Raw genomic sequence first — 24,155 nt, 5'->3', positions numbered from 1 at the left:
TGCCTTTTATTTATTCCTGGTTTTTTTTCCCCTTTTTATTTTTTTCCTGGCATTCCTGTAAAATCTGCAGATGGCGTTTATACTGCTGGGCAGAATCAGCTGAAGACTTGTCAAGTTTTAGTTCTTTGCAAAGAACTTTAGTTTGGAAAGAACTTTGCAAAGAATCATCTGAGGACTTAAGTTTTAGTTCTTTGCAACTGCCAGAAGAAAAGTGATCCGGGCAGGAGGGGGGCAGTTAAGAGATAGTATAGTAAAAATGTTAAATATTGTACATGTCAAGTTATGATCAAAGCTGATTGGGGGTGGAGTGGAATCTATTTTAAAATGGGGCAGGGATGGAATCAAAATTTGTCGGGGCAGTAAACTATGGTAGAAAGTGATTTTAGAAGTGAATGACCCCATCCACTTTTGGAATGCGTCCTCCATTCAACCCACCCAATGGATTATGAAAGTTCAACCTCATCACCCAGCCTTCCCCAACCAGATGCCTCTTCAAGGCTGGCATTTCTGGAGGACATCAGGATGACAAAGGTTGTGGAACTGCTAAGAAACTGACAATTAAAAGAAGGAAAAAGAGAACCCTGAAAATTGATCAGTCTTCAGTCTCTGATACTGTGCTTCTCTGTACCTTCATCAGGTGAGCTGTCTAGCAAGCCCCACTAATCATCTCAAACAGTGATTCTCAACATCAGCAACTTTAAGATGTGTGGACTTCAACTCCCAGAATTCCCCAGCCAGCCATGGTGGCCCTGATCATCCACTCCTGGCTGCTGGGCTTTGTGATATGCCATAGCCAGAGGTATTGCACTCAAGAAACGCAAGGGAGAGAGAAAGAATGGCCTTTGAAGGTTTTAATGGCAGCCTGATCCACAGAAATAAACAGGCAAAATTACTCTTAGACAAGAAGTAGGGTCCAGTTTAAAAGGAAAAAGCTGCTTTGTCTTTTCTACTGATCAGTAAAAGCATTAAAGTCAAGAGTCTGTTTTTCTGTCGCTTGCTTTATCGACACCTCGGAAGCAGCAAACTCCAGTGTGTCTGCAAGAATTACAACTTACACTGCCAGTCCATATAGATTGTACATATGCTTAATTAACCAATAATAACAATAACACAATACACGGCCTAGCAACTACAGCTCTACCCAGAACTGAAGACTAGCAGCTGCTATGACAGAACCAAAGACGTAAAATCTAAAAATGGGTTGGCTGTTAGAAAAAAAATCCAGCGGGTATCATTAGGAAAGTATTTATTAGGCCAAAATGAAGTACACAAAATGATTATGCTACGGCCATGCAATATGTGACCTCAGCCACTTAATGCTGCACAAAGCTGACTTAACTAAATCCTAGCGTAGCAAATTGCATGTACCCAGCATAGCCTAAGAGGGAACGTGAGAATAGCTGCAAACATTCACCCAGGACCCTCACAGAAATAGCTGATTTCACTTGGGGGCGGGGGGGCGGGAGAAAATAATGTCGCCAAAATAGGCTCCTAGCGTACGCAAGACCCAGATATAAAAGATCCAAAGAGCAACAGAGCAGAGCATGCAGCTAGCTTACAACACAATGGCATTGCCCTCTGCATTTACTGCAAGGTGCCCTTTTAGGGCAGTCATCAGGAGGTTTAGCCAAATTTCAAAAGAATCATAGCCACACTGAAAAACTCTAATGGAAGATGCTAAGATGGAATGCTGGCTGAGAAAGCTTGGTGCTTTGTGACCATCGGTGCTATTCTGTAGGTTCACTCATGAGTTCTTAGGTGAGTTTATCTGCTAAAACTTTCTCAGCGTGGATTGAAGGCAACTCCCAATTTATCTCAATACTTTCAGTCGAGGTTATATAGCCCCCATATGGGGCTAGACCAGGGTTTCTCAACCAGGGTTCTGTGAGAGGTCACTAGGGGTTCCCTGGGAGATCATGAATTATCTAAAAAATTATTTCAAATTTGGGCAACTTAACATTAAAGAGGCAAGCTTCATTCTTTATTTTTAGTTTAAGAACACTGTTAATGCACATATACAACCTACCCATGAAACTAATATAATAGTTTTGTAATGTCTGGCCTATCTTTGAGCCTGAATGTGCAGGGGTTCCCCGAGGCCTGAAAAAAATATTTCAAGGGTTCCTCCAGGGTCAAAAAGTTGAGAAAGGCTGAGCTAGACTAAGAATCTGAGGCTATACTAGAAGGAGGGTAAAGTTAGAGAATATATTGATCTCTGTTGCCTACAGAAGACACTGTTCAAAGTTAAGAATTTTTCTCACTGTAACCTAAAGTCCACTTATTAGATTTTTCCTTCAAAGAAAGCCACTTTTGACAGATAAAACAAGGCAGTGAGAAGATAAATCAAAAATTCAGTATCTTGTATTCTCCACAAATCACACAAATGTAGCTACAATCATCTAAATTTGTTCTGTTTTCATTACTCACTTGGAGGAAAATCAAACTCCCCAAGATCATGAAGTCTGTTGATCACATCGTTCCATCTGTTATCCCTAACTTTGGTTGTGTAGGTGCATATTCATGTGCCTGCATTGCCAAACACATGTTTATGACTTTTACACCCACTTGTCTCAATTTCCACGATGTTAAGTTATGTACCTAGGGGTTTTATACACACTCCTAACGATAAAGGATAATTTAAGGCCCAAATCCTTGCATCCATAATATCCAAGAAGTCATTTGTCATCCCTCTCATCTTGGACAGAATTACCTAACCACTGTTCTTTTCTTGCACAAGCTTAAAGCCCAAACCCACCAGCTCATAGTTCTAAGAATGTTCAAAGGCAGATTTTTCTTTCTTTCACTTCCTTCTGTGAGAAATCACTAGTTTCATTCTGAAGTTTACACTGCATTCTAGAAGGTCTTGGAAGCTGAAACACAGGCCAAAGTATAAACTGAGAAGCACCAGTCATTCTGCCATTCGCTGGGCATGCGCATGGCCAAGTTTCCTTGAACACCAACTGCGGACAGTTGCTCTGCCAATATTTATAACAACACACAGCATGGTGTGAGGTTATCCAGAACTACTGCTAAGCCATTCTACACTTACCTATTTTCTATTCCATCTCTTCAGCAGTTTGCCAGCCTTCCCAATAACTGAGCATTCTTACTCCTCACCAAGTTGGTTCTGGAATGCCATCTAAGAATTTAAATCAAGTCATTTTGGATGAATATAAATCCCAAGGTTTCCAGAGCCTGTCAGTGTCTACCTCATGTAACAGAGAGCCGTTTCAATAGATGTGTGCTGGATTTCCAACTCATTAACTAAACTTATAGATGTGAAAGTTGCACTGCTGACCTATGCACATCATAATCCAATAATTGTCAGATTATACAGAGGAAGCTTCAAGCCAAAAAGGTAAAGAGTTAATGGTTTATTACTACACAAGGATATTAAACTCAAGGGTCAACACAAACACGAAGTAAAGAGCTCCTTATAAACCAAACCTCTGTCTCTCATTATTTCTATCAGCATTAGAACCAATGACAAAGAAGATTCAACAAGAAAATAAAATCTCAGGAATGAAATCATCAAATCAAGAACATAATTTAAAACTATATGGAAATGATGCTGTCACCCACCCAAAGGACTCTTTCGCATCAATAATGGAATGCAGGCAGCTGAATAGCTCATTATCAAACTAGCCAATCAATAAGACCAAGATCCAGATGATGATACAGAATGTATCCAAGGGAAAAAAGTAGTATTTGCAGCAAACAACAGGCCAGGCTTTAACATAACTGCTAAAAAGAAAATGTATTGGGGAATTTATTCAACAAATATTTAAGAACAATAACTCCCAGACTTGGAAAATGCAGACATTTCAAAAGGGAGAAGAATGGGAGAAAGTTGACACTGTCTTGGTTAGGAAGAATTGCTGCAGTCAAAATGAACATTTTGACAAGGTGTTATTTTTTCTTCCAAATGAATTCAATAAGAACTGAAGATAAGACATTAAATGACTGGCAGAGACAAACAACTAATTCTGTATGGTCTGGAAAAAGACACAAGGTAATGCTTAAGAACCTACAAGACTTAAAAGAACGAGTTGGACTGGCAGCACCGTATTTTAAATTGTACTACCAAGCTAGTTGCTTATCTTGGACAACAGGCTGTACTACAATACCTTAAGTTTGGATTGCTTCTATAAAAGCAGTAGGGTGGATACAGTTAGAAAAATACAATCCATAAGAGATCATTCAATAAGCAGTGTTCAAAAAGTATGGGATAAATTCAGAAAAAGAATTCGCCCAGACAGATTGCCTCTTGCTTCAGTATTAGATATTTATTTTCATTACAGAAAAAGTACAAATCCGATCAGTGGAGGGGTAATAATTCATACAGTTGCAAGACTGTGAGAGTTCTATGTTTTCCAAGGACTGGACACACCACAGCATTGCCAATCTGCACAGAATGCTTTATTGCGGCACACACCTTCCCTAGCAACAGGCTATTGCTCCGGGTCAATTCCACCCATCTAGGACTCGCAAGTTGCTATGGACATGCATCTTTAATACTCAGTCCTTTATAATCAGTTCAAGCAAAAGTCTCAAAGTTTATAAAGTAGCATACAACCTTTGCCCCTTTTTCCAAAGGTTCCTGCACTAGCTGGGTTGAGGTGTTGTCTCAGTGTGGTTGCCCCTCTTCTAGTTGCTACTGAGCTCCCAGCAGGTCTCCCACCAGGGTGTGCTGCTCACCCTAACCTGTGGCCCTGGCAGTTGAATGGTAGTCCTCTTGCCTGCTTGTTGTATTGTTGTTTATTCGTTTAGTCGCTTCCAATCTTCGTGACTTCATGGACCAGCCCACGCCAGAGCTTCCTGTCGGTCAACACCCCCAGCTCCCCCAGGGACAAGTCCGTCACCTCTAGAATATCATCCATCCATCTTGCCCTTGGTCGGCCCCTCTTCCTTTTGCCTTCCACTCTCCCTAGCATCAACATCTTCTCCAGGCTGTCCTGTCTTCTCATTATGTGGCCAAAGTATTTCAGTTTGGCCTTTAATATTGTTCCCTCAAGTGAGCAGTCTGGCTTAATTTCCTGGAGGATGGACTGGTTTGATCTTCTTGCAGTCCAAGGCACTCTCAGAATTTTCCTCCAACACCACAGTTCAAAAGCATTGATCTTCCTTCGCTCAGCCTTCCTTATGGTCCAGCTCTCGCAGCCATATGTTACTACAGGGAACACCATTGCTTTAACTATGCGGGCCTTTGTTGTCAGTGTGATGTCTCTGCTCTTAACTGTTTTATCAAGATTGGTCATTGCTCTTCTCCCAAGGATTAAGCGTCTTCTGATTTCCTGACTGCAGTCAGCATCTGCAGTAATCTTCGCACCTAGAAATACAAAGTCTTTCACTGCTTCTACATTTTCTCCCTCTATTTGTCAGTTATCAATCAAGCTGGTTGCCATAATCTTGGTTTTTTTGAGGTTTAGCTGCAAGCCAGCTTTTGCACTTTCTTCTTTCACCTTCATCATAAGGCTCCTCAGTTCCTCTTCGCTTTCAGCCATCAAAGTGATATCATCTGCATATCTGAGATTGTTAATGTTTCTTCCAGAGATTTTAACTCCAGCCTTGGATTCCTCAAGCCCAGCATGTCGCATGATGTGTTCTGAGTACAAGTTGAATAGGTAGGGTGAGAGTATACAGCCCTGCCGTACTCCTTTCCCAATCTTAAACCAGTCCGTTGTTCCGTGGTCTGTTCTTACTGTTGCTACCTGGTCGTTACACAGATTCTTCAGGAGGCATATAAGATGACTTGGTATCCCCATACCACTAAGAACTTGCCACAATTTGTTATGGTCCACACAGTCAAAGGCTTTAGAATAGTCAATAAAACAGAAATAGATGTTTTTCTGAAACTCCCTGGCTTTTTCCATTATCCAGCGGATATTGGCAATTTGGTCTCTAGTTCCTCTGCCTTTTCTAAACCCAGCTTGTACATCTGGCAATTCTCGCTCCACGAACTGCTGAAGTCTACCTTGCAGGATCTTGAGCATTACCTTACTGGGATGTGAAATAAGTGCCCCTGTTCGATAGTTTGAACATTCTTTAGTGTTGCCCTTTTTTGGTATGGGGATATAAGTTGATTTTTTCCAATCTGATGGCCATTCTTGTGTTTTCCAAATTTGCTGGCATATAGCATGCATTACCTTGACAGCATCATCTTGCAAGATTTTGAACAGTTCAGCTGGGATGCCGTCGTCTCCTGCTGCCTTGTTATTAGCAATGCTTCTTAAGGCCCACTCAACCTCACTCTTCAGGGTGTCTGGCTCTAGCTCACTGACCACACCATCAAAGCTATCCCCGATATTGTTATCCTTCCTATACAGGTCTTCTGTATATTCTTGCCACCTTTTCTTGATCTCTTCTTCTTCTGTTAGGTCCTTGCCATCTTTGTTTTTGATCATACCCATTTTGGCCTGGAATTTACCTCCAATGTTTCTAATTTTCTGGAAGAGGTCTCTTGTCCTTCCTATTCTATTGTCTTCTTCCACTTCCGCGCATTGCTTGTTTAAAAATAATTCCTTATCTCTTCTGGCTAACCTCTGGAATTTTGCATTTAATTGGGCATATCTCCCCCTATCACTGTTGCCTTTTGCTTTCCTTCTTTCTTGGGCTACTTCTAGTGTCTCAGCAGACAGCCATTTTGCCTTCTTGGTTTTCTCTTTCTTTGGGATGTATTTTGTTGCCGCTTCCTGAACAATGCTGTGAACTTCTGTCCAGAGTTCTTCCGGGACCCTATCTACTAAGTCCAGTCCCTTAAATCTATTATTCACCTCCACTGCATATTCCTTAGGAATATTAGTGAGCTCATATCTAGCTGATCTGTGGGTCTTCCCTAATCTCTTTAGTCTGATTCTAAATTGTGCAAGAAGAAGTTCGTGATCGGAACTACAGTCAGCTCCAGGTCTTGTTTTTACCGACTGTACAGATGTCCGCCACCTTTGGCTGCAAAGGATGTAGTCAATCTGATTTCGGTGTTGTCCATCTGGTGAAGTCCATGTATAAAGCCGTCTCTTAGGTTGTTGGAAGAGAATGTTTGTTATGCAGAGTGAATTGTCTTGGCAAAATTCTATCAGCCTATGTCATGCTTCGTTTTGTTCTCCCAGGCCATACTTACCTGTAATTCCAGGTGTCATTTGACTGCCCACCTTAGCATTCCAGTCTCCTGTGATGAAAATATCTCTTTTAGGCATGTCGTCCAGTAGGTGCTGCAGATCCTCATAGAACTGCTCTACTTCAGCTTCTTCAGCATTTGTGGTTGGGGCGTATATTTGGATCACTGTGATGTTAGATGGCTTGCCCTGAATTCGAATTGAGATCATTCTGTCGTTTTTTGGATTGTATCCAAGCACTGCTTTCGCCACTTTACTATTAATTATGAAGGCTACTCCATTTCTTCTGTGGTCCTCTTGTCCAGAGTAGTAGATCTGGTGGTCATTTGATGTGAAGTGGCCCATTCCAGTCCATTTCAGTTCACTGACGCCCAAAATGTCTATCTTTAATCTTGACATCTCACCAATAACCACATCCAATTTGCCCTGGCTCATAGATCTTACATTCCAGGTTCCAATGGTGTGTTGATCCTTAGAACATCGGATTCGCCGTTCACCACCAGCACCGTCAGCCGCTAGCCGTCCTTTCGGCTTTGAGCTAGCTGCGTCATCAAGTCTGGGGCTAGTTGAGCTCATCCTCTGTTCCTCCCCAGTAGCATTTTGACCATCTTCCGACCTGGGGGTCTCATCTTCCGATGGTATACCGACATATCTCTGGTTGTACTGATCCATTTAGTTTTCACGGCAAGAATACTGGGGTGGGTTGCCATTACCTTCCCCAGGGATCGCATTTAGTCTGACCTCTCTGTCATGACCTTCCCGTCTTGGGTGGCCCTTCACGGTTTAGCTCATGGCATCATTGAGGTGCTCAAGCTCCAGCACCACGACAAGGTAACGATCCTTTGCTGAAGTGCCTGCTTGTAATAGCTGCCAATCCTCAGACTTCACCTCCGCTTCCCCATCTGTATCTGGTTTGCTCATCACCTTTCCTCGTACACCCACCTCCCCACTCTGTTTCAGCCTCTGGACGTCTGCACGTCCTTGAATTGCTAGGGTGGAGCTCAATTATCACAGGCAGCTGGAATGCCAGTTTGGATGCTTGTTAGTAATACTGTGGGTTAGTGAATGAATATGTATGAGGGAAATGAGTTAAGAAGTGTTTCTGTTGCCTTTCCCAACTTCACTCCCTCACAAAGACTTAACTATCAATAAAGATGAAATCCTTTCTCTTCAGAATGGCCAGAATTACCTCACTGGTTTTATATCTACAAATAAGCTCTATAGTCCAAAAGGAGTTACAAAAACAAGGTGGAACCATTAGAGATTTGACTAAATTTGAAAAACTTATCACACAACATTCAAATCATCTGTTGGGCTTAATTATAAGTTGCTGGTGAAGTGTGATTCAGTACTGAACAAGTGAAGATTATATGATTAAATGGATGCAAAATCTGAATAAGGCAATTGACATGCAACAAAGAGCATATCAATGAAAGAAGAATATAAAATTTATACTCAATATTATATTTAGAGAAAATTGGTATAAGACGTTCTATCAATGGTGTATTACTCCAGTACTGATTGTCAAAATAGACAATTCGTTCTCTAAAAACTGTTGGAGATGTAGTAACCAGGTTGAATCATTTAAAAAAAAAAATTGGTAACAATGTCATAAAGCTCAACAGTTCTGGAAAATTATTTATAATGGAATGAAACAAATTTTAAAGAGGGATTTTTTTTAGATTTTTTATTCTGCCTTTATTATTATTCACAAATTGGATGATTGCCAATTTCAATAAGTAGATGGTAGCATCCCCTAGATCTCTTTGGACTGGGAAGCTGAGGAGAATTGGGAGACTACCAGGACACCTCAGGGCTATAAGCTGAAAAAACATCTCAGAAGAAGCCTACAACAAGCCTACTGTTGCTGAAAAGATTACAAGGTAGTCATTCTCCAAGAGTTCAGTTTGACTTGAAAACTTTACTTATGGTGACCTCAAGATGGCGATGGGTGAGCAGCTCTGAACCTATGCTCTCTGTTTTATTCTATTTTATTTTATCTTTCAACTTGCTATTTGCATTTTTATATACTTTTAATTTACTGTCTATAAACTGTAACGCCTGGGAGGTCATCTACCTGCTCCAGCTACAAATCAATAAAATATAAAACAGGACTCAAGAATGGGGAAAAGGAAGGAGACACAGCAGGTACACTCCACAGCACAGACTCCACCCAAGCCCTTGAAGCAGCAGAAAATGGATGAATATACAATAAACAGACAACTTCAGTAAGTAACTCTGACCCTACTTACTCTCCAGAGATGACACTTAAAACTCTTTGGAATGGGATCTACAGACAGAAATTGAGAGTCAACAGCTTACAGAACTTTCTTCTTCCCTGGAAGAGGATGCCCCCTCCCCAGGCTGCTGCTGTTTGTTCAGCAGCTGCACTGCTTATGCAAGATGGGGATGAGATGAACTTAAAAAGGGAGAATGTAACAGGCTTTGTAACTAGGCAATGCTTGCTCACAGCGCAAATGGTGATCTCGATCTTCAGACCTTTAGCTTCAGTAAAAAATAAGGCTGACCTACTAAAGGAGTCCTTTGTGAAATATACTGAGAGTCACCCAAATAAAACAGCAGAAGCTGTAAAGGCACCTGCTGCTCACAGCAACAAGCAGCTAACAGGGAATTTAGAGCTGACTCCACTCCCAAAACTAACAGGAGAGGAAGAAATAACCGTGGGGGGCTTAACTCTCAAGCAGAAAGGGGGCAGAGGCAAGATAAGTGCAATTATGACTTGCAGACCCGTCAGATCACTCGGCAGATTTCCAACAGTAGAGTGAACGGAGGGTGATGGGACTTCAAAAAGGCAGCTCTTCTGTCCTTGAGCAAGCTGCTCCCTGCAAAAGCTCTTTGACAGATCTGCTACATGCCGAATGGCTGCCATCTAGAAGAGGCTGCATGCAAATTCTGCCAACATTTAAGCAATCTACAGTCCTTAGCACGCTTTTCAAAATGAAGCCCTTCCCGAGCACCTTCTCAATATTCCCCATACGTGTCTTCTGTTCAGAGAAAGCCAGCCTGCTTTTGGATCAGTTTTCCCAAGAGGGTATGACCACTTTAAAATCTAAACGATAAATGATTCTAACCATTTGAATCCAGATAACTGCAGGGATGTTTCACCAGCAACGACCCCAAGAAAGAAGAGCTCAGATCAACAAACTTATCTACAGCTAGAGAGTCTGCCGAGGACTCACTGGAAGAAAAGTTGATTGACTCCTTTGGTGCATTGCCAGATTCAGAGCAAGCGGACACCATACAGAGATTGGATGAATTAAGATAGATAGAAATATATTTATTCGGTCAATGACCAGCAAAATTTAAAAGAAAAAAAGTACAATCAAGAAATACAATAATAAACTATGAACTAACAAAATATATCACATAATGATACAGCATTCACTCTGCCATTACTGTATTAATGCATTTGTTACCTTATGGGGTGAGCCTAAAACATTAGAAATTATAGGGTAAGAAGTTATAAAATGAAGGTAAAAATATATATCCCCTGAAAATTTATCTATTAAAATATTTCAAATTTAAAAGTACTTTTTAAAATAGGGAGTTATTTCTTTGTCTGGGTTTGTCTTATTTTCATTGCAGCAACACAGAATTTGGCAACTGTACACGTAATGTAAGGTTTTAAATCCTGAAGTAGATAGTTCACATAAAAATTATCTGGATACCCAGGGAGTTTTTCTTTTAGGGGCAAAATGTAAATTGACCTGATATCCCTATAAAATTTACAGTGTAGCAGGACATGTAAAATGGTTTCTACTTCCACTTCACCGCCTGGGCAGATTCGCTCAGCTATGGGGACTTTGCTGTATCTGCCTTGGAGTAGTGCAGATTGGGGAATATTGAATCTGGCTTTAAAGAATGTGATTCTCAACTTTGAATTAAGAGAAACGTTGGTGACAATACGCTCCACAGTGAAACTGTTAATTAATCTGGTCCTCCTATACACTCAGGACTGTGGCAATAAACTCAATCAGCACATTGCTAATGCTGGCACAGCCACAAGAAGCCCAGGCGCACAGACCACCAATGGAGAACCTTTAATGTCTAACCCCTTCCCCAGTAGTCTGCAGCTTGACAAAATGCGACATCAATTAGAGAATCTAATTACGCAGACCCTGAGAAAAAGGCTCGTTTCTTGCCTTCGTCAGAGCCAGGCATGCTTTTAACACTAATACCCTTCTATAGTGTAACTCCCCAATTGTATCCCCCAGAAAATACTTATAAATCATTGTGGGGGCTAGATAGAGATGCTGAAGATCAAACCGACAAAGGATAATTCTTATCCCAGTGATTAGCCACCATTTAGAAGTCTGGCCATCTCTGGAATTGCCTCTTCTGATACTGATATTGCTTTCTCTGACATCCAAAATACACTCATTTCTCTGACAGCTGATCTTAACACCAAACAGCATGAACCAACTTCTGTTCCCACCATTCTTGAGGAGCTGCCTCTTACAACGGCCACTACTGGGAACTCAGACTGACATTTGGATACCTCTAAAACCCCAACAATTCTTTCATGGAATATTGCAGGCTGGAATGCTAAATTCAAAGACTCCGCTTTCATGAATTATGTTGCTGAATTTGACATATTCCTACACCAAGAAACCTGGCTAGATGGCAGCTTGTTTATAAGTAGGTATATGTTTTTTTCACTTGTAGCAGCTCCTGGAGCAGGATGAGGTAAATTGTGTGGTGGCATAAGTAGACAAATTTCAACCAAGCCATGTTCCAAACATTATGCAGCTAGACCCAATGGAGTGCTATGCAATGTAATAATGCTCTATTACTATTGGTCAATGTCTATCTTCCACCTTCCCAAAATAGGTCCCAATTTAACAGCTTATGGACCAAACTCAAAGCATACATAAGTACCCTCATCTTTAATAACCCCTCTGCTTATGTAATAGCTTCTGGTGAGCCAAACACAGGGCTGGGGGCAAACGATAAGGCATTTTTTACTCAGTCCACCAAAACCCTCCAGAATTAGTTACAATTCCCGTTCTATCAACCCAGGAATCTAAAGATTCAAAAGGGGATTGCAAGGGGCTGTGTTTATTACAAACAATTCACAAACTTAATTTATATCTGTTGAATGGATCTATCAGTGGTGATTTCACTGGCGGATTCTCCCACTGGGTTAGCTCAAGACCTGCCATGATGGATTACACTTTGATATCATGGAATGTAATTACTCTCATACAAAAATTTTATCTAGAGAATTGACCTGATAGTGACCATCTTCCAGGTACCACAGTTATAAAAGCATTCGGGAATTGCTTTCTGGAAACAGAACCTCCTCCAATTTTGGAAATGAACCCAGAGCCAGGGCTGGTCCATGCCAGATGGACTCAGCAACGCAGAGCAACCTGCTCAGCTGCTTCTGTCTTAATCCGCACTGTAATTCCACTCAACTACAGTGAAAGAGAGGTCTGGGAATTCCCTTCTGCAGACATTCACCCAACTGGTTCAGCCACCGGAGCCAGTGCTCTCCACCCTGATATCGAGGAAGAGAGAAAAGCATGGGGCAAGGCTTATCCCTCTCAGCCTTGGCTTGGCATGGAATGTTTTGAGGCCAAGAGTAAACTGATTAGGAAATTCAAATTATATAAGGAGAACCCTGCTGATCGCTCCATCCAGAACTTCATGTTCCTGAAGAAACAATACAAACATCTATTACAAAACAAGAAAAGTGAATTCACTAGGGCTTCCTGGCAGCAGTTGACAACAGCATCTCAAGCCAGAAATCCCATTCTATTCTGGCGCCTGATAGCTTCTCGCCCAATGGACAGGCCCCATCTCTTACCTGCATCAGTGTGGGAGGACCACTTTAGAGCATTATATTCACGAGAAGAATATAATAGATAATATTTTCTCCTAAATTCGACTTAAATCCTAATGCTAACCTGCTCCCTAATTGGGCCCAATTTCAAGTGCTGAAATAAAGATGCTTATAAATCAGCTAAAGCCTGGCAAAACTCCAGGCAATTTCTTTATTACTCCAGGAATATTATGCAAGAATGTGGAACGGAAGACCCCAGTCCTTGCTTCCCTTTTTACTTATACTGATTGCATGCACAAATCCCAGAGGACTGGGGCCAAGCCATCACAGTGCCCATTTATAAAAAGGGCACCCGAGGCCCGCCTGCTAATTATAGGCCTATTAGCCTTTTTTACAATATATATTTTATTACAGTTTTAAAATACAAAGATAAAACACTAACGCAAACTACAAGAAATATAAAAAGTAAAGAAAAAGAAGTGAAAAGAGACAAAGAAGTGAAAAAAAGAAAAAGAAAAAAGACAGACATATAAAAGATGACCCCCCTCCCTCCAGACAAGTATAGACAATCACCGTAACTTAACACCTTCTCTAGTAATTCAATAAAAAGGCAAAAAAGGGACTCTTCTTCCCATATCTCAGCCCTTAACAAGAATCAAATTATAAAAACTCATCTTTCAGTCTCCATCAGCAAAATCTATGAAGAACTACCAGAGATAGTAATATACATATATTTAGCTTAATCAAAACAATCCATTTGCATAAACCAACTTATCCCCTACTCAAGAAAGTAAAACAAAAGAAATCTCTCCCCAATATTCAAATCCTTAAAGACTCATGATTCAATCCTGGTTAAAAAAAAAAATCCCATTAATCACTAGCAGAAACCACAACATATATATTTTAACCCTGGTCCATTATGTTTACTTTATAAATCTTCTGTTTACTTTTAAAAAGCTTGTTCTTTAATCCTGTCAAGGGAAGGACCTGCGGATTGATTTCTTGTCATTTTTTCTTTATCTGCCTTCAGGAACAACTCCAGTAGTTTCTCTTTATCTCCTCTCAAAAACATCTTCATTGATTTGAGATAGTTTTTTTGTAAATCCAAAATAGAAAGGCTTTCCAAGTCAGTCTTCAAGTTTATTATTTGTACCTCCTTTTTGATTATTAAGATATCAGCTGGTATCTTTTGTAAGTCCGTTTTAGCACCTTTTTCCAACTCATTCTTGGACTCTAGCATTTTTAACTTAAGTTTCAGATCAGCAACATTCAAATCAGCTTCAGTTTGCAAATCTGATTTCTCTCGTTACCTGATATCTTTAAATCCACTTTCAAATCCACATTAAAATCAGCCTCAACCTCTTATTCAATAAAAACTCTTCTCCAGACAGTTTTAAAAGTAAATCCTGTGTACACTGTTCCCAGACAGTTCTGAATTCTTCTAAAGTCCAATACTCCATAATTAAAAAAATAAAAATTAAAAAATCATTTCCCCTTTAAATGTAATCTTCAGTTCTCTCTAGTTCCCTCCAGCCAGCCTTCAAAGTCTCTTCTTATCATACGCTTATTTCCAATCACCAAAACATTCCCAGGGGAGGATTTCTTTCAGTTTAATTTCAAAATCTTCATATATATTTTGTAAACCTATTAAACATCCTGCAGAAAACATACTTTCTAGTCCACCTGGCCCCTAAGCTTTCCAAAGTCCACATTTTAATTCTCCTTTTGCTGTTTCCCAAAAGTAAAAGTGTTTCTTGTTAATCTTAAAACTTACAGAGCAATCCTTTCATCAGGGGGAGAAGGGAAATCTCCCGGTGTAACTTACTTGCCCTTTTGGAGGCTCCTAAAATCCAAAAACTCAATTATGGGTAATTTCCTAGCGTATTTAAGAAAGGAAGTTGACAAACCCAGTGTCTCTTTGAGAGGCGCCGATCCACAGCATAGGCAGGATGTTTTTCCCACGGCTTCCAGAGCTCTAAAATCCGCTGGAGATCAGGCCACGATCTCTCCCCCTTGCACTGAGCTGCTGTATGAAGCAAACTTGAGAGCAACCCTAGATCTCTCCTTGATCTGGAGAGAAGTCTCCAAGGAACCGTTGGCCCCGCTATTCACAGAGCTGTGCTCGGTTGGCCATAATCTTCCCTGGAAGTCCACCTATTAGCCTTTTAAGTGTAATAAGCAAGCACAACAAATTAGTTGACTGGATCAACCTAGAGCACATATTGGCAGACAAGCAAATGGGCTCTAAGGCTGGACATTCTATCTCTGGACATGCCCTTTTACTTCAACACCTGGCCAAAAAATGGACATCTAAAGCAGGCTCAATATCATATACTGCATTTATTGATTTTAGGTCCGCATTCAATCTAATTCCCAGAGCAAGGCCATGGACTAAGCTTATGAATGCTACCATTGATAGATGGTTACTGTTGCTTATGCATAATCTTTATAAGAATTCCAGAGTCAAGGTCTGATGCAGTATGCAAGGCCACCACCCTAATGAGATTCCAACTTACAGAGGAGACAGGGCTGCATCTTGGCTCCCCTGCTGTTTATTCTGTACATAAATCCCCTCTTTGTTTCTAGGGCACTTTCAATTTCCACCCACTGCCTGCAGCCCTACAGGGGTCTCAAAAATAAGCAGAAATGAATGGGAAGAGGACAAGACACTTCCCCTTTGAACCAGTCCACAGGGACATTGACCCTGGTCACACCAGCAAAGGCAAGTGAAGCAGGGGCAGGGTGGAAAACTCCAGTCTCCTTTGAAACTGTTGGGAGGACTATAAAAACAGCCCCACCACCACCACCTCCAGTGTCCTGCCAATGCCCAATGGTTAATCTATTGCCTGGAAGATGGGATGGCAGGTCATTCACATTGTGGGATCAGGGCTAATAGGAAGAAGTGTGAGCCATCCAATGTCCAACTGCCATCTGGAGAATGACAGCAAAAGACCACACCAAAACACCATACAATTGGCATAGTCCTCCCACTCTTGCTCATTACTACAATATGTGAGATACAAAGAGAACAGAGGAGTTACAGGATCATCATTCAACTTAACTCCATCTTTTCTGCACAACAGTTGAACCACAGAGTTATGGTGCCCCCAAGGATCTGGGAAGATTTTCAAAGGAACTGTGGGCATCCCCTCAATTCTCTAATGTTGGGAGTAGAGGAGGCTGTTTTCACAGACCTCCCAACTATTTCAAAGGAGACTGGACAATAAAGAATCAGAAGAATTGACAATGATTGGGGAGGGAGGGAGAGAGAGAAAAAAAATATATTGCAATGTTTATTGCAAGACTTGGCTGCATTCCAATCAGATCTCTTCCACTAGATTTTCAGATTCAGAAAATAAAGACTGAATAAACATTTCATTCAGCAAAAGGTTAGTCTGACTCTTGAGCCTTATCTTTCCCCAGCCCCCCCACCAATAAGAGTTTTTTTTTTAATTTGTTTGATACATTGTAAATTAACACTGTGAATGAAAAGAGAAAAAATCTAGAATAAATCTTATCAAAAAAAAATTATACCAGATTTCAATTTTGCTAATGTCATGAGCAAAGCAAAATACAGTCCGGATTTTTATAAGTCGTTTAGACAGTGGCTTTAGGGTTATACAGGGTGTTAAAAGAGTTGTATATATTGCATTTTTTCCAAAATGTCCATCTTTTCCTAGAATTTTCCCCCCATCGTTTCCAAATTTTCACACCTGAGCAGTTACATGAAGAAGAAACAAAACTGACCGTGTGCCATTCTGCTAAATTTCTATGTCAGGCATGAATAAAAGATGTGGGAACTTTATATATCTTTTATTGGGTCGCATTTTATCCTACTCTGTAGATTGAAAAATGAGGGCCTCTTCTCATTTGCCCTTACTCCTTTTGCTGCTATGCTAATTCTATTGCTATATTTACTCAGGGCCCTCTTGGATTTTAGAAAAGGATGCATTTTTCTTCCTTGTTTTTTTACCCTTGAGTCTCCCCCCCACACCCCCAATTTTTCGACTATTAGTCTAATGCAGTATTTCTCAACCTTGGCAGCTTGAAGCTGTGTGGACCTCAACTCCCAGAATTCCCCATGCTGGCTAGGGAATTCTGGGAGTTGAGGTCCACACAGCTTCAAGCTGCCCAGGTTGAGAAACACTGGTCTAATGCATTCTCAAGACAGAGCTCAATGAAGATTGACCTCTACCTGACCAGAGGCATGCATTGTTTCAGTGTCCTCCTATTCACACATCTCAAGGTTTGTTAAGTGCCTACATCTCCTGTGGTCCCTTGTGTCCAGCACAGCCCTTAACAGCTGCGGATGGCTCCATTTCCTGACCACCGAAGCCCATCAGAATGTTTGCCATTGTTTCGGATTTCCTCCCCTGCGTTGACTTTTGAGGCTTGCAAGAAATGCATTTAAAACTTAAATGGAAATGTTATAGCGGGACAGGGGTAAGAAGGTAGGAGAGCGAGTGCTATGTTACACTTCTCCCAATTCCAGAATTTAAAATAAAAGCCTCATGGCCTTTTGCCCGGCCTACAGGCAGTCCCTGGGTTACCATGGCAATGGGGACTGACATCGCTAAACTTTGCAGTCATAAAGTGTGGCATCCTGTAACTGCATCGCTTAACAACATTGTGACCATCATCTTGATTTTATTTTTTTTTCCACCCTACTGTGGATGCTTCTGCCCATTCCCATCTTTTTTAAGAGTGGAGGAGGAAAGATTTGCAAATATTTACATGTGTCACATGTAAAAATGGAGCAGGGCTTAGAACTTTTAATACCACCCCCCCACAGATGCCCCTGCCCATTGGCGGGTGTAGGGGAGGAAAAAACACGCACTTATTTTTACATTAAAAATAAGTTTAGATTCTGAATTAAACATTACAACTAGGGGCAGAAGCCTCTATATAAAAAAAAGGTCAGCAAAAGAGACAGACAATCCAGGATGCAGAACAGTAGCACATGCTTTCCAATGGAATTTTCTTTATCATTTCCTGTAATTTTTCCTGAATAAGAAATGGTGGTTAATCTGGCAACTTGTCTCTAAAAGAACCCAAGGATTATAAATGGATTGCTGGAAATATCAGACGGTGAAAATAAAATGGCTCTTTCAACAAAACTAAAAGGGCACAGTCTTCAAGTCACTTATTAGGGCAGTGTTTCTCAACCTTGGCAACTTTTAAGATGTGTGGACTTCAACTCCCAAAGTTCCCTAGCCAGCCATGCTGGCTGGGGAATTCTGGGTGTTGAAGTCCAAACGTCTTAATGTTGCCAAGGTTGAGAAACACTGCATTTAGGGAATAAGTCCCTCTGAAAACCTGGAATTAATCTCTAAACAAATATACACACGCTTGTTTTATAAGAACACCAATCGAAGGCTACAACACAATCTTGTGCACACTTTAGAGTAAAAGCTCTTTGACTCCAGCTGAAGTCATGGTGATTGCATAAACAGGACAAAATAGTTTTCTGGGCAATACTACAGATTTCCTTGCAAAGTCTTCCTTTTGAGTTCCTACTCCAGCCTAGGAAAGCCCTGGGGCTTCCTGGTTAGTCTCCCATCCAAGTACTAAGATCAGCCAAAGCTGAGTAAACAGGAATGAACTCAAGTAGGTCTTATTTCTGACCAGAGATGCACAGGACATACCCTGAGGTGTATAATACCAAGACACTGTACATGCAGTAGAAGACCACACGATGAACTTGTTCGCCCAGTCTCCAGTTGGGCATTCTACAGTAGTAAAGTTTGCTTCAGATTGTTCTCAGGATGCAATCAGTCCAAGGCCAAACCTCATTTTGTTATAGTCCCTCTTTAGGTCATCCTATGTCAAAACCTAGAAGATGATATTAGCAGTTCAATAGGTATGAATTATGGGATGGAGCCTTCACTTTCAGAACAGCCCTTCTCTTTCTTTCCTACACTGTTTTCTTTTAGCAATACCTTCAGAAAGAGGTACTTTTAACATTTCCAGGACAACATTCAGACACGCAGTAAAGTATCTACTCATTACATGCCAACTTACTCAGTACATCATACAGAAGACTGATTTTAAGCCAATAATGTTCTTCCTCATCTGTTTGACCCAGCTAGTCCTTTGCCCAGGGTGGTGCAACTTCCAAAGTATTAGTGTCATTTCTCAAGATAGCTTTTATCTCAACAAGTCTAGATTAGGCAACTCTAAAGAAAGACCACTGAAAGCAGGATTAAAAAAAAAAACAGGGACACCAGATATTTCAGAACAGAGTTAAAAAGGTGAGGCGTTGTATTCTTAACAAGACAAACTTATTTCTCAAGAAGATGCTTAGATCTTCCTTTCTTCTCTTCTCCCCTTTATTGTTGTTTGTGGCTGCTTCTGTCCTGAAAGACGTTTCAGTAGGTTGGCATTCCATATATTGTTGTCATAATTCAATTGTCCCTACGTGTCAAACCACCTTTACTCAACTTGAGACCTTCCTGATATGTTCAACTACAAAGTCCATTAATCCAGAACAGTCACACTAACCAATTCATCAGGAGAACATCACACTGAAGAAAAGATAGTATAATTTTTTTTTTTTAAAAAAAGACATTTTAAAAGTCAGAGATTACCACTCCATATAATTACACACTTGATTCCATTTAACTGCAACAAATGTTTCTGGGCATGTAGTTTACCCATCTCAGAATGGAATAGCTGAGAAAGGAAAGGACAAATGAAGTTCATTGCAAGTAAAAAAATAAAGAAAAAAAATCAGCTAAAAACGTTAGGGTACCAAAATTCGAAGTACTGATTGCTTCAGAGCTCTACCAATAGAGCATATGTATAGAAAACTCTGCATACTGCCCCCATCTTCTCTGGCTAGAATCTGAAACAGCAGCCAGGAGGAACTGCAAAGAATCTGACTTGCATCCTCTTAATGTTCTTTGGGAAACTGTAATGGACACCAAGATATACAGGTAGTCCTCACTTAACAACCATTTGTTGTTTCAACAGTGTTGAAAAAAATGACTTAAGACCAGTTCTCACACTTATGACTGTCACAGCGTCCCCGCAGTCACACGATCACGATTTGGGCACTTGGCAACTGGTTTGCATTTATGACCACTGCAGCATCCCATGATCGCCATTTTCAACCTTCCTGGCCAGCTTCTGGCAAGTAAACTCAATGCGGAACCACGTGATTTGCTTAACGACCATGTGGTTTGCTTAATGCCCACAGTGATTCGCTTAATAGCCACTGCAAAAAGGTCATAAAATCGGGGTTGGATTCACTTAATGAGTGCTTTGCTTAGCAACCAAAATTCTGGTCCCAATTGTGATCATTAAGTGAGGACTACCTGTGTACACCTTTTTGATCACACAACCCAACATAAATTGATCATGTCAGCTGAACTGACTTCCCATTGATAAAATTTATTCCACAAGTAATCTTTAGAATATCTGCCTAGGACCCAGACCTAGTGTCTGTCCATTTCTCACTGGGAATTGTTGACAGATACACACAGCTGAATGTTTCCAATGCCTGCTTGGGGTTAGGGGTGGTCTGAAAAATGTTTTGCTGCAGTGCCTCAGATTGTATGAGAGGGGATCACAATGATGCTGGTGTAATGAGAGAATAAATAAATCCGCGACCCGAGTTCGATCCCAGAAGAAGCTGGATTCTCAGGTGGCCGGCTCATGTCGACTTCAGACTTCCATCCTTCCGAGGTTGGTAAAAAGAGTGCCCAGCTTGCTGGGGAAGGCGACGACTAGGGAAGGCAATGGCAAACCACCCAGCTATAGTCTGCCAGGAAAACGTCGCAAAAGTGGCATCCCCCCGAAGGGTCAGACATGACTTGGTGCTTGCACAGGGACCCATCCCCATCAACACAGAACAGCTCAGTCTTAAATGTACCAAGCTGGTTGGGATTTTGAGAACCATTTGGTCCAACTTTTGGGGAAACATCACCTTGAGGAAGGATGGTTTCTACATGGCTTGGCTTATAAGAGCCCTTTATGGGAAGGTCCTATGAAGAAATCCATCACAACGGAGGATAAAAACTTCATCTAACGGAGTCCAAAACATAAGCTATTTATTGCAGTCAGTACAGGATGAGCATGGCAAATTATATGAAAAACCCATGTGAACTATAGCCCAGCGGGGTTATTCATACTTGAATTTAAGCCAGAGGGTCAAAGCTCCTCTCCCTGCAAAAATCTTTGAAAGATTGTTGAAATAAGCCCATTAAACCCAAGGAAATTCCAAGGTAAATCTGTCACATCTGAGACGTGTCCAGATTGTGCCGCACAAAGAGCTCTTTATTAGAGGAGCCCATAGAGCAAGCAAGAGTTTTAAAGACTGCAGGCTAAAGGCATGCTGTTGTGTATGTATTACACAATCACACTATTGCTCAATCACAGTTAGAGAGGATAACCCGTACATGTTTCTGCAGTCACCAGCATAATGTTCCAGCGGGGGCTAGAAAATTCAACTAAAACTCAATGTAAAGCAACCCTCCATTGCCACAAAGCTGAGAAGACAACTGCTGTTTTGAAAAGGTGCACAGGGCCAGCATGGCTGAGCCACGCTGCATGTCCAGAGCCCTCTGCACAGGGCATCAAATGCAACATCCAGATTGCACACAGCCACACTTAATGTACGTATTTCTTTTACATCTCATCTTTCCTTGAGCAGTTCAAGGTGGTGTGGACAGCGACCCCTTCTCCTTTAAACCCACAACCACCACCCTAGGAGGTGGGTTGGGCTGAGAAAGAATGACTGTCCTAATTCCCCCAGGAAGCTTTGGTGGCTAAGGCCAGACGGGAACCCTAAATGCAGCACCGTCAGCACTACGCCATGCCGGCTCCGGAGCCCCGTTGCAACTGAAATCAGGAGCAACGTGGTCACACATTCCAGGACACATCTACGCTGCCTTTTGGGGCAGAACCTTAACCTGGGCTAGCCCTGCAAATCACGCCTTCCCTGGAGGACAAAAGACACATTAGGCAAACACGAGGTCTTTCATTTTACCCTTGGCGACGTCTCTCCAAAAAGAGGCCTGTTATCCAGGCCTCTGGTCCCGTACGTTCTGGTAGTGAACTCCTCCATTCTTTCCCAGGGCTTCTCAAGTCCAGATCTGAACAGCCGCGCTCGTCTCAAAACAGAGTCATGCCTTGTCACAAAGAGAGCTGAAGCCCACGGGGCAGGCAGAGCATCGGGCAGAGAAAAGGCAGTCTTTATGGAAAATGCATTTCTCCTCTAGCTCTGGATGCTACAAGCTGGCTGTGGTTCACCGCCAGGGATCCGGGACTCTTCTCCAAACCTCAACCTTCTTCCTCATGATCAGCAGCTGAGAAGAGAAGAAAAAGAGCCACAGTGAGAAGGAGGCCCACTTCCCTGAGGCCTGGCCAATTGATTAAGGCTGTAGGCTTGTTCGCTGCTGGAACCAAAGCAAGCTGAGGAAGATGCTACCCGGCTTATTCTCCCCGTGAAGACCGCCTCAGCCACAAGATGAAGAGGATGGACAGTGAAGGGGACCCCTGCCTAGCATTCTCTCGAACATTATCAGCTGCCTGCAAATGCCATGCCAATTTTCAGCTTACGGGGGATTTTCCTAACATGGAACAGCAGCATCCTCACCATGGCTTGAAGCTTTGCTATCCTTTCTACTACACGCTAAGCTTGGTGGGATTAACTTCGGTTAGCGTTTTTGGTTTTGTTCTTTTGTGGCTTAGCCTGTGCTGCTATTGGTTCATCATGCTGCACAAGCCCAGAAAATTAGCCAATTCAGGAACCTGGTTAAGCATGCTGTGTGAATGCAGACGGTCTGTTGGGCACTTCCAGGTGGGACTCCTGACTCATGCCCAAAAGCCGCAACAAATGTGTGACTGTGATCACGCGGCTTAATCCTGCACCGTTTCAGGGAAGTGTGTCCGCACAGGCCAGCAGTGAGTCCCCTAAGCAGGTGAGCCCCTGGGCTGTCAGTGGAAAGCGAAAGAAAGGCCTTGCTGACTGCATGGGAAGGACTCCTGAGAAATCAGGTTAGTTTCTGCCGGGAGAACAGAAGCCCCAGGAATTTAAAATGCTGAAACTTGCCAATTGGCGGATTCGCTTCTGTATTCGCTGATATTAAGTGCATGGTCAGAGGGATTTCTTTGGAGAGAAAAGAGAGGCCGAATTATTGCTCAAAGAAGTCACGTTCTTTCTCATACCTGATGTTGCTCAACGTCGGCTTGCTGGATTCATGCCTATCTTCGCTCCCCACCCCCCACCCCTCTTTGCAATTTTTAACTCTCTTTCTAAGCCTCTATCTCTAGGTCAGTGCTTCTCCACCTGGGCAACTTGAAGACGTGTGGACTTCAACTCCCAGAATTCCTCAAGCAGGCTCTAGGTATACCGCCACCAGGACGTCCTGCATCCCCAGACAGGGTGGTCCCAATTTAAAAAAAAAAAAAAAATCAAAACGCCAAAAACTTTCATTCCCCTCCTTCGGACGACGCGATACTCTCCTCCCCTCCTCTCCCTCCCCGAAAACAGCCAGCCAGAAATAACCCTTCTCCATCCAGGCTGCTCCTGCCCCGCCAGCAGAGGCAACAACCGCCGCGCGGAAAGGAAGACAAAGCCACCCCGCAGCCGGTCCGGGCGCACCTCTCCCCTTGCCCCGCGCGCCGGATCAGCGGCCCCACCTGCAGAAATCCGCTCCCGGCGAGGCGCAGGAGCCCCGCGCGGCTCCCGGACGCCGCCCGCGCCGGGCCAAGCAGGAGCCTCCGCAGCAGCGCCGAGCCTCCGCCGGCCGAAAGCGACAGGGGCGCCGAGCGCGGCTGCAGCGAGTTGCGGCTCTCTGCCGGGCTGCTCTCGCTCTCGGGCGCCGTCGCAAATTTCCCCACTTCCTCCGCCTACACGAAGCCTCCCTGCCCCCGCGAGCTCATTGGCCTGGTTTCGCCAATCCCGCAGCCGGGCGCTCCTGCACCTTGCTGCAAACCTGGGATGGGGCGCCTGGCCTGGCCGCGGGCGGGCTGGGAGGCGCTTGGCGCCGCTTGCCTCCGCTTTGTCGCGACCGTGCGGGGGGTGGGGGACTGCGGCTGTTCACTCGGGCAGGGCTTTACTCGCTCCTCCGCGTTCCGCGACTCCGTGTGTAACGCTGGTTCTCGCTTGGGGAGCTTCGTTTCGCTTTCTGACTGACGCGCAGGCGGCTCAGCAGTCGGTGTTTGATCCGTGGCACGGTGAAATCTCCAAGTTCAGGGGCAGTATATCCTCGCATACCAGACGAACAGGGAAA

General features: G+C 42.7%; 1 protein-coding gene across 1 annotated transcript in view; it reads right to left on the bottom strand.

The window, feature by feature from the left end:
- TMEM243 (transmembrane protein 243) overlaps positions 1–23,666 on the bottom strand; it is a 28,427-nt gene extending 4,761 nt beyond the window's left edge. Inside the window, exons 1-2 of the mRNA XM_063308234.1 lie at positions 23,563–23,666; positions 21,908–22,226 (exon numbers count right to left, since the gene is read on the bottom strand). Coding sequence (XP_063164304.1) covers positions 21,908–21,985 — 78 coding nt within the window. The 5' untranslated portion in view covers positions 21,986–22,226; positions 23,563–23,666. The remainder of the gene's footprint in view (positions 1–21,907; positions 22,227–23,562) is intronic.
- Between the last annotated feature and the right edge of the window lie 489 nt (positions 23,667–24,155).

The sequence above is a fragment of the Candoia aspera genome, chromosome 7, assembly GCF_035149785.1.
Source record: "Candoia aspera isolate rCanAsp1 chromosome 7, rCanAsp1.hap2, whole genome shotgun sequence".
NCBI lineage: Eukaryota > Metazoa > Chordata > Lepidosauria > Squamata > Boidae > Candoia > Candoia aspera.
This window is presented reverse-complemented; position numbering and strand designations above follow the sequence as displayed.